Genomic DNA, 11049 nt, shown 5'->3' on the forward strand with positions numbered 1-11049 from the left:
TTTTATTTTTAATTAAAATAAATTTATCAATAATTTTTTTTAAATATAAATATTTTTTTGGTATATTTCTTTTATTTATATAATGTAAGTACTTTTTTTGTTAAAAAAATTTAGGAACTTTATCGTTTAAAATATGAATGTTCATCGGCTTTTTTCATGTTTTTTCCATTATTTTATTACAATAATTAGTTTTATAGGTTATAAGAATGTATATAACAGGTTTTAGAAAGTTCAATGAATTGTTTAACATGTTTTGGAATGTCCAAGGACTTATTTATTTCAAAAAAATATCCAAAAACTTAATCATTACAAACACTAAAGTCTATTGAGTTTTTTTTAGACTTTTTCTTTCTTTTATAATTAATTTGACTAATTATTTTATTTATCTTGAATAATTCAATAGCATATTATAAAAAAAGATATTCAAGAAATTAGGTTTGTGTGAAATCACAACCGGTTGCACCACCAACCACCGAGTATTACCTGCACTAGCCGGTTGCCGGTAACTTCACGGGGTAGGTTGGCAGGGTTTGGTAGTAACCCAATGCCACGTCTTGCCACGTTGGAGCCGTGCTGGACACAGAAACATTTTTTCCATATTGACGATAATACCCTTCACCTTCTATTTTTATGCATTCCAATGCCTCCACCATTTTCACCAACCCCCATTCAAATCTCTTCTTCAATGGCGACTTCATCAAATTCAATCACATTGAGAACTATACCAGTAGGCATATATAATTGGTTCAATATCTGTTAAGCAATCAATTCCACTCTAAATAAAAGCTTCTGCCATGGCCGCTGCAGCTGCCGTTACTCCTAAATCTGCTGCATTCGGTGCAAGATCGTCAAATCTGTCGGATGCCTATTTGAATTCGATCTGTTTGAGAAAGCCAAGTTCCGGATTCCGATATAACATTGAACGGAAATGGGGGAATTTGTCACTGCAAGGTGGCGGCGGGAGGAACAGGGGAGCGATTGTAGAGAGAGAAAACAGAGGGAGAAGAGGAGTGGGGTTGGTGAAGTGTACGGCGGAGGGGATAGAGAGAGGAATATTGACGGGAGGGAGAGCGCAAAAAGATGGTTTTGTTATGCCGGAGCGGTTGAAGGTGGTGGCGTTAATGGCGTGTGTGATGTGTTTGTGTAATGCTGATAGAGTTGTTATGTCTGTGGCTATTGTTCCTCTTGCAGCCAAACATGGCTGGAGCAGTTCGTTTTTGGGCATCGTTCAGGTACTGATCTTGCCTCCTTCTCCCTTTGATAATTGATCATACTTAGTTTATCACAATCAAATCAAGTTTAGGGTTTACCAATTAGACTGGAACCCCACAAATCTAAGTTTGATGAATCGTTGATTGTCTGTGTTTCTGTTCCTAATTAATCATATTGATTAATTGGTCAACTAAATTCTCTAGATATAATGAGTTAAAGAAAAGGTCAAATTGGATCAACTAGAAACAAGGATGTGGGGTTCCATCTAGATGAATTGGATTTGGGTTTGAATTTGACCTCCAAAATGAATCCGTAGATTACTAGAACCGAATGGGGTTCTGACATTCTGTATGATTGATTCTAACTTTCTAAGTGTTCAGTAGTTGATGGTTATGTTTTAGTTCACAAGCAATGTTTTTCTTTCAATTTCTTGACTTAATTTGTTAATTTTGGATGATAATTAGACGAACATGATGTGATTGATATAGTTATGAGGATCTAAATACGGATAGATTGTTTTGTTGCATGCATTGTCTGTTTTGGATGTTGAAGGTATTATAGGAACAAGAATATTAAGAAGAATAATGGAATATCATCTAATTGTATGCACAAGAAGTGATACCTTTTCCATTCCCTATATAAAGTTCATCTTTTTCGAACATAGTATATTTCAAAGTAGCATATTCGTTAGTTTTTAGCTGGAATTATGGCCTTTTCTCATCAGTTTTGAAGTCAAAAAGCAACTTATTTGACACTTAGTCAAGACCGGATTATGATTTTGAGACGAATGTAGTATTGGTATTAGGTTTGTGAAATTATAAAGTGAATTTTTTGATGCACCTTTATTAAACCAAACCAAAAAAAACCAGTATGTATGACACAAAAGTAGGGTCTGGAATGATGTATGTAAGACATTTTCTCTGTGTAAGATGCACCTTTATTAATTTTCCAATTCTAAAGTGAAAATTAAGGTCAATCTTTTGTGGTTGTTGGACTTAGAAAAGTGTGGTTGGTAGCAACTTGAGGAACTTTACAAGATGGAAAAAGATATTGTAGTTGGTAAGAAACATCTCAAAATGAGGTTTTGCCACTCTACCAAACTTGAAAACTCATTAGCAGCCATGCCTTACTGATTATATTGACCAAAGATACGTTTCAAAATAGCATTGGAAGTTGAAATCAAGTTTTGTTGACCCCACCCACAATATACATATATTTTTCAAGGACTAATAGCTCCTGTTTACCTGCCTCTTATTTTAAGTTCTTGGTGTTGTCTTTAGAAAGCATGATAAGCCAAGATAATCTATATATAATGTTTTCAAAAGGAGATATTTAAGGGTCTATTTTAGTACTCCTTGATGTGGTTCTAACATGTTTTCCTCAAAATAGACGGTTTTTTAACTATAGACCCTTTAAATGTCTCTTTTGAAAGCTTTTTTCTTAAAATATGAATTGAATGTAAGTATGTTTTGCGATGCCATATATCATGTATTAAGAAAGACATCAAATAAATGTCTCGTGCATCTTCTTTAATTGTTTGTGGGCCATTTTTTACAAATAAAGTTCATTATTCTATTAGTTACAGTAAAACAATGGTCGTTTTTAAAAATAGTGATAAAAATCAACAAAAGTTCAAGGAATCATATATGCTCGGTATGGTTTATTTTTTAAATGATATAGTCTTAATGTAGTTTACCAGCCTTAAATTTGTGAGCTTTAGTCCTTTTTATGCAATAATGAGAACCCGAGAATCAAATCATTCGAGTGGTTGAATCTCCGGTTTTTGTTATTAGCTTCTTCTTTATATTGCAAGTTCATGTAATGTTTCGGGCCACTAGAATCCAAAACTAACCACCAATAATGTAACCATGGCATGAATAGTCATCATTTCTATGGGGATACATTTTTTCATCCGTCATTGGAGGAGCCTTGGTGGACAAATATGGAGGAAAGCGAGTGATAGCTTGGGGAGTAGCCTTGTGGTCCTTGGCCACTCTTCTTACTCCATGGGCAGCAAATCATTCCACAGCTGCCCTTTTAGCTGTTCGTGCTTTCTTTGGTCTTGCTGAAGGAGTTGCTCTTCCATCAATGAACATCCTTTTATCCAGGTAAACTATATTCTCTTTTCCTTAATGACTTCAAACCAAACCAAACGAGCCTTGTATATCTGCCTGAAGGTGGAGTCTGAGGAGGGTGGGATGTACGCAAACCTGACCTCTACCTCAAATTTTTACTTAATGCCTCCAAACCAGACAAACGATCCCAATATATCCTACATGAAGGTGGGGTCGTAGGAGGATGGGATGTACGCAGACCTGACCTCTACCCCAAAAAGTAAAGCTGCTTGTGAAAAGTGTGTGAAAAAAGAGAAAGCTAGCACCAATGAATGATCCCATTGTTTGTGTTTAAATTGATTTTGCCCCATTTATGGATGGTAATCAGGTGGTTTCCATGTAATGAACGAGCTACGGCTGTTGGTTTATCTATGGGTGGATTTCACCTTGGTAATGTTGTGGGATTGGTACTAACGCCTATCGTGATGTCGTCGGTTGGAATTTCTGGTCCGTTCATTCTCTTTTCGTCGCTCGGACTTCTATGGCTAACAATGTGGACACTTCGGGTTACAAATGATCCACAAGAAAGTCGTTCCATAAGCAATTCTGAATTGCGATTAATTCAGGCAGGAAAATCCAAGGCTCCTCCTTTAAAGAAGGGTGAACTCCCTCCTCTCCGCCTATTGTTATCGAAAATGCCCACGTGGGCCATCATTTTTGCTAACGTTACCAACAATTGGGTAGGTTTCTTCTTTCTGCTATTTTTGTTTTCTTGTTTCCTTTGATTTTGCAATTCTTATATGCTTCCAAATGTTTATGATGTATTTTTCGTGGTTTCAGGGATACTTCGTCCTTCTCTCATGGATGCCCGTTTATTTTAAAACCGTGAGTGGTGATTCTTTTAGAATTTTCAATGACGTGTATGGGGAAAATAGCGTTGTAGATATCTTGCACACTCAATAGTGCTTAAAACATCTTAACACACGTTAGTGGCCCCTACATATCCTACAAAAAGGGTATGACGCCATCCTCTGGAGTACCGCACCATGAGGAAGGTAAGTCGAGTCTCCTACGGGCAGGTGGGTGGTGCCTGGAGTTAAACCCCAGACCTCACTCATTCTGCAAGGATGTCCACCCCCTTACCTGCTAGGCTAAAGCTGCAGGGACATAGTGGGCCCCTACTGATGTGTTAAAGTAATATCCACCATTTATGATACCTCATATACTACTACCCAATACATATAAAAAGATTCTAGTTTCCAGTACATAATTTGAACTTTGTTATTGATGTATGAAATCCTTTTATGGTAAATAGGTATTTAATGTGAACCTAAAGCAAGCAGCTTGGTTTAGTGCAGTCCCATGGGGAACAATGGCATTCTCAGGGTATGTTGCCGGTGCTGCTTCTGATTATTTAATCAAAGAAGGACACTCGTTGACCTTTGTCCGCAAAGTTATGCAGGTAATCTTCAACATTTACACTCTTCTATGTTTTTGCAGCTTCTTCTTTGCTTGCTTATTGACTACTTAGCTAGTTCCAACATCTGAAGGAAGTCTAGATTGGGCCTGCTGGAGTCCCATATTGGCTAGATACAGACTATCAAACCTGTATATATGTGTGTGTGTGTGTGTGTATATGTATGTAGGAAACTCCCATCTCTCTGTAAGAGATGTTTTAGAAAGAGTTCAAAAGGGCTTCACATATCCTAACATGGTATTAGAGCACAGGTATACCACCACTAGGGACTTGGACACACTCTTTCGCCTTTGTACTTCGGGGCATCATCTAGCCTCCATCTGAAGGGCTTGTTGGAGTCCCACATCGGTTGTACTCGGATTATCAAACTTGTATATATGTTGGAACCTCCCATCTCTTTTAAGAGTTCTTTTCGAGAGAATTCAAAGGGGTTCCACATATCCTAACATGGTACCAGAGCTGAGGTCTACCACCTCCACGAACTTAACACTCTTTGGCCTCCGTTCTTGGGGGCACATCTAGCTTGCATTTGAGGGGGCTTGTTGGAATTCCACATCAACTAGATACGGACGTTAAACTTGTATACATTTTGGAACCTTCCATGTCTTTTTAAGAACTTTTTAGAGAGAATTCAAAAGGGTTCCACATATCCTAACAGGGTCATAGTTTTCTCTTATTTCATATTTCTTGTTCTTTTTTGGGGGTTATTGGCATAATTATTGTCTAATTTTGATTGCATTGTGTTGAATGTGCACAGTCAATCGGTTTCATTGGGCCAGGGTTGGCTTTGCTTTGCTTGAATTATGCCAAGACACCCGTGATTGCATCTGTGTACATCACAGTCGCGCTCAGCTTGAGCGCTTTCAGTCAAGCCGGATTCCTGTTAAATATGCAAGTAAGATTAGTCTGTAATTAAAGTTCGCCTTTTCTTCTGTTTTATTATTATCATTCCGTCCTTCTTTTGTCATGTCAAACAATGAACTCCCGTACCTAACTGCCACCTTATTGTCCCTTTTCCCCCCCTTCTTTTACTAGGATATTGCACCCCAGTATGCCGGATTTCTCCACGGTATGTGTTTTCGACATCTTTTATCCTACGACTGTGTGTATTTGCGTCGCTTGATAAACTGATTTCTTTCACATTTCCCAAAAAAACCGAACAGGGATTTCGAACTCTGCTGGGACATTAGCTGCGATAATTAGCACAATCGGGACCGGTTACTTTGTGCAGTGGCTGGGATCGTTTCAAGCCTTCTTAACGGTTACAGCTGGGCTATATTTCGTGACAGCCATATTTTGGAACATATATGCCACGGGTGAACGAGTCTTTTAGATATGCAAATGAACAAGATGACACGATACAATTAAACTATTTTATTGGTAGGGAGGAGAAGTTTAGTGATTCTTTTTCGGCAGTAATAACTGTGTTTGAGATGATTGGAATGTTGTATGCCATAAGTTGTTATAGGTTAAAAAGGTGGGTTTTGGGGGGTGGTTATTTGTTTAAATCTTTGTGCAAAGTGTAATTTTACAAAATATAGAAGAATATTTTGTATTGTTCTGTTAAATAATATTAACCATTATTATATGAAGGTTGTTTTTAGAGTATTTTTATTTTATTAAGAAACAATCTTTTTATTATTTGTAACAGAGAAAAAGTTGGTGTTAAATGACTAAAATGCCCCTGACTTTTAGGTCTAGGGGTGTTTAGCTGTTTACATCCAACAAATTTGGACGGAACTAATCCATTTCAATCATCAATTAGATGTTGAATTCCGACAACAGGAATTAATATTAGATAACGAATTCAACCAAATTGAATTGAATAGATTCTATCAGTTGAATATGACTACCTGTAATATATATATTAGATTAAAAATTCTTCATACATTTCACTTAAAAACACTACCCAAAGAAATATTAAGAGTAAATTACGAAATTGGTCCCTGTGGTTATATGAAAATAATGGATGGATTCCTTAAAGAAATTAATTACATGTATAGTAATTCTGGTTTCATGTTTATCATGGATTGGGTCCCTTGTTCTAACTTTGTTAACTTAAGTTCTATTAAGTCAATAGGTGTTTTGGTAATTTACTATTTTTTATTTTAATTAAAGTTTTAAATTTTATGATTAATATATACATACATACATATACATATATATATATATATATATATCTATATATCTACAAATCGAAGCAAACTTGGCATGGAAGAATGCGGAGGAAGAATTACTTAGGGGCCGTCTACCTAGATGCTTACCTGGTAAGTGCTTATCGATAGGATTCAACATTATAATTTATTTTGATGTGTAAGATTTTAGTACATCAAAACATATCGAATGCAACATATTACTAGGTAAGTGGGTAAGAGTCGTCATCCTTACTTACCGGGTAAGACTCTCTATCCTTTTCATTGCTCTTACCCAGTAAGATTCTTGGTCCTTCTCATGTTCATTCGATAAGAAAATTTATCCGGTAAGCACTTACCAAGTAAGTGTTTAGTAAACGGCTCCTTAAAGTTACCCATGGAAGAATGCAACATGAATCGTATAGATGTTTGCAAGGAATTTCAATTAATTGGAATGGATCTTTGCAAAAAGCATAATAGGATTCAAGATATGAACTTCTTGAATTTCAATTGTTGGAAGTGCTTTAGTGACGGCCTTTAACACTGGTAGATTCTGATTCATTCTTCCTAGCCCATTCACTTCAATTTGAGTCAATTGAATCAATAATCGTTCAAAACCAGAACCCAACAAAAACTCCGACATACTCACCAGTAATGGCCTCAAACCAAACCCAGCTCCATCCTCGTAATCCAACTCAAACCCACCACCGTTGCTAGTGTGTCCTTGGAGGACGATGACCTGTTCTTTTAGCAAGCTGGAGCACTAGCGGGATAGAACTCAGTCTTGAGCTCTGTTGCTCGTCCCTGACCATATACATGGCCGCATCAAGAAAATGTCTCAGGCGAAACATCGAGAGTGTGGTTTGCAGTAACTGGGTGGGCCTCTCGATTTCCTCTATGAAACAACCATTGCCCAAGAGTCGGAATGCTAATGAACATATGCATTTGTCGAAATTGCAGTTTATCTTTTTATGTGGTTTCGTTCTATACTTGGCAGTCCCATAAGTAATATCTATCACACCGACTTTTGTTGGATTATTTCCAGATTCCAAAGCTTGGCTTCCCCTGATACATTATGTGTCTTCCAATGATTCTCAGGTAATTAGGTCCTCCAAGATATCATACCTAACAATTAGTCCTTTTTTGCCATTAATTGGCAACTCATACTCAAAGATCAGACACATGTTAAGAATATACACTTAAATGAAGCTAAAACAAACCATTGTAGTCTTTTAAAAATGGAAATCTAGCAAAGATCCAAGCTAAAACAAACCATTATTGCAGGAGATAATGGAGTTTGGCGGTTCAAGAATGGGTAGGTTCAACGAGAGTGAAGGAGATGTCGAGTCGGCGGGAGGGTTTCACCGTCGATGGGTAGGGGTAGCCAGAAATTGTGAGTTGGCCGGAGAGGAGATGTCTCCGGTGCTTTGATTGATGCCAGGGTGGGGGGTTTAACAGGGACATTCATGTTTTATTAATACATATACATACATATATATATATATATATATACATACACACACGTGTATATATAATATTAAATATAAGTATATATATATATATATATATATATATCCATACCTAAATTTATGGTTTTAAAACGTGTCAGACTGAGAAGGTATCTAGTCCCTTATATCCCAACCGATATAGGATCTCACATTTTCAGCCATTAGATAGTTTATCCACTAGTTTGTCAAAGAAAGCCCCAAGTGATTCAATTTTCAAACAGAAAATCCATGAAATCAAAGTTTTTCCTTAACTAGCAATAGAATTCTGGTCCTGATTATACCAACATCAAGCAGAAATAAGAGAGCAAATTATTGGCATTCCTCAGATAATAATCGAAATGCAATCGTTCTTCGAATCACATAGAACTGGCAGTTACGATCTACCGCTACACCACAAAATTAATATTATGAAAAGAATTCATATGAAGTCGATAAAATGTCAGAAAAGAACAACTTAACTCAAACAGCAAACTTTCAAAGCAGCCAGATCTTTGCCCCATGTACACTTGATCGTTAACAAATACGACATCTGGTTAACCCCAGTCGTGGTTCAGATATGCAACATCAAAGCTCGATAACCCACATTCCAGAATCCGGTGTAGTTTCAGCAGATATTTATCAACTGTAGATATTTATCAATGGTCAACGAATAAATATTTGATCATTTTGATGGCTTACTTGCATACATGATACGCAGTTCCAAGAAACAGGTATACTTTGAGGTCAAATGATCATTAACTTTTAACTAATCTGTATATATGAAGTATTGATTTCAAAGAAAATTAAGACAAAACCGATCTTTTGGTCATTATGATTTAAATTTATGTTTAATGGAATGAATTTATGAGTGATTTTATAGGACATCAAATATGTCTACATGTCCTAATAAACTGTTTCATAGGACTTATTATATGATCAAATAATTGTGTGTCCTATTAAATGTGTTATAATAAGTTGACAAGACATTTTGGACATAATAACAAATTTTTAGGACCCTTTTGAAATAAAGCGTCCTATTACTCATTTTATACGACATTATTTGAGAATATGTTTTATAAAATGACGTGTTCATAGGACACTTACGTCATGCATAGGTCGGTTCCTTGATCAAGTTTCCATCAGATCCTCCCGAAAGTTCAGTAAGCTCGGCCTGCAATTGTTCGTATTTCTCTTTAATGGCTGCAGAACTCATCACCTCAGCAATACCCTGCTTTATTTGCTGCTCCAAAACCTCCATCTTTTCCTTTGATTTGTCACTAGGAGCGTTTTTGTTCTTTGCGGCCTCTAATTTCAATGTCTCGATTTTGTTTTTCAAATCTGGGGTTGATTCAATAACATCTTGGATTATCTGGTTAATTTCTGCATTAAGTTCATTGACTTTTGCTTTGATCATGGCCATCGAAGATTGATCTACCCGTGAAGCTACATGAACACCTGAAGCTTCGAGAGCATTAACAAATTCGGATTGCACTTCTTTCCTAACTTCCAAAACTTTCTCCTTCAACTCCTGATCGAGTTCTTCAATGGCAGAAACCCCAGATTTTTCAAGTTCATCTTTCAGTCCCAGAATTTTCTGCCTCAGATTGGGTTTTTCCAAAACTTCTCTGAATTTTTCATTCACTTTAGTCTTCAATGGAAGGCTCTTTTTGTAATTTTCAGCAAAGATTTTGGCTTCAGAAATTTCTTTTAACAAGTTTAGCTTGTATTTCATCCTTCCATGGTTAGGAGCCGTTGCCAGATTCTTGTTAAACTCATTCTTTATATCCTCAAGATCCTTAAACTGAGCAGGAGTCAATTGTTCGTCTGTTGCTTTAGCAAATTCTTCACGCATTTTGGTTAATTTTTCCTCGATGCCCAAAGCTTTAGCTGCTTCAGAAATTTCGTAATTAATCTCTCTTTTCAGCTTCTCAATCAACCCGTTTTGATCCATATCTACCGAAGATGATTCCCTTGCTTTCAGAATTTGCTCCTTTAGTTTATTAACCTCACCCCGCAACACTTTGTCGGAAATAAGTCCAGGTCTTGGTTCCTCTTTCCGTTTCATGTTAACTTTCTTTATGGGCTCGACGGGTAGTCCTTCTTGGAATCCACCAATCTTGCGAAACTTGAGCATTCGATGTCTTAATAGATCTTCTGTACTCATCTTCTCAAGCTCCTATTTATAAAAAAAACATATCTGTAAGTATAATCTAAAGCATAAACTTTACTTAACGGTAATTATGGAACTGAATTAATGTACTCACATCCATTGTTTCAAGAATGGCAGCTTTTATTTGTCCGGAAGTCCAGTGCGGATCTGCATGTGCACCACCAAGCGGTTCCTGCAATTATGGTGGGAAAAACTGCGGTCAGCCTCACATAAGATGGATCAATGGAAGTTCAAAAACAAATGAAAATCACCATCAGCTGGGAATCTAAGGGGGTGTTTGGTTCATGGATTTTGAAGGAATTGGAATCAATAATTCCTTTGACCAAATTCCAAATCCTATATTTGGTTCATATGATGAAAATGTAAGAATCCTTTGAAGTCCAATGAATTCCACAAATTAAAGAATTCATCATTCATTAGCATAAGTGAAGGAATTGGATTCCATCTCTTTGCATCCAATTCAGCCAACACCGCCCACCCCCTCCCCCAACTACACCATGCAACTACTGTCACTGTC

At 36.7% G+C, this 11049-nt stretch overlaps 1 protein-coding gene and 1 pseudogene across 1 annotated transcript; one reads left to right on the forward strand and one right to left on the reverse strand.

The window, feature by feature from the left end:
- Window positions 1-680: 680 nt before the first annotated feature.
- On the forward strand, window positions 681-6349 carry LOC112518641 (probable anion transporter 3, chloroplastic). The gene is made up of 8 exons (XM_025126412.1): window positions 681-1232; window positions 3094-3320; window positions 3655-4006; window positions 4107-4151; window positions 4582-4728; window positions 5501-5638; window positions 5779-5812; window positions 5907-6349. The coding sequence occupies exons 1-8, from the start codon at window positions 795-797 to the stop codon at window positions 6074-6076; spliced, it is 1551 nt and encodes a 516-aa protein (XP_024982180.1). The 5' UTR covers window positions 681-794; the 3' UTR covers window positions 6077-6349.
- Window positions 6350-8672: 2323 nt separating this feature from the next.
- Window positions 8673-11049, reverse strand: part of LOC112518237 — a 7398-nt pseudogene continuing 5021 nt past the window's right edge.

Source organism: Cynara cardunculus, assembly GCF_001531365.2.
Source record: "Cynara cardunculus var. scolymus isolate 2C chromosome LG 9, CcrdV1, whole genome shotgun sequence".
Classification (NCBI taxonomy): Eukaryota; Viridiplantae; Streptophyta; class Magnoliopsida; order Asterales; family Asteraceae; genus Cynara; species Cynara cardunculus.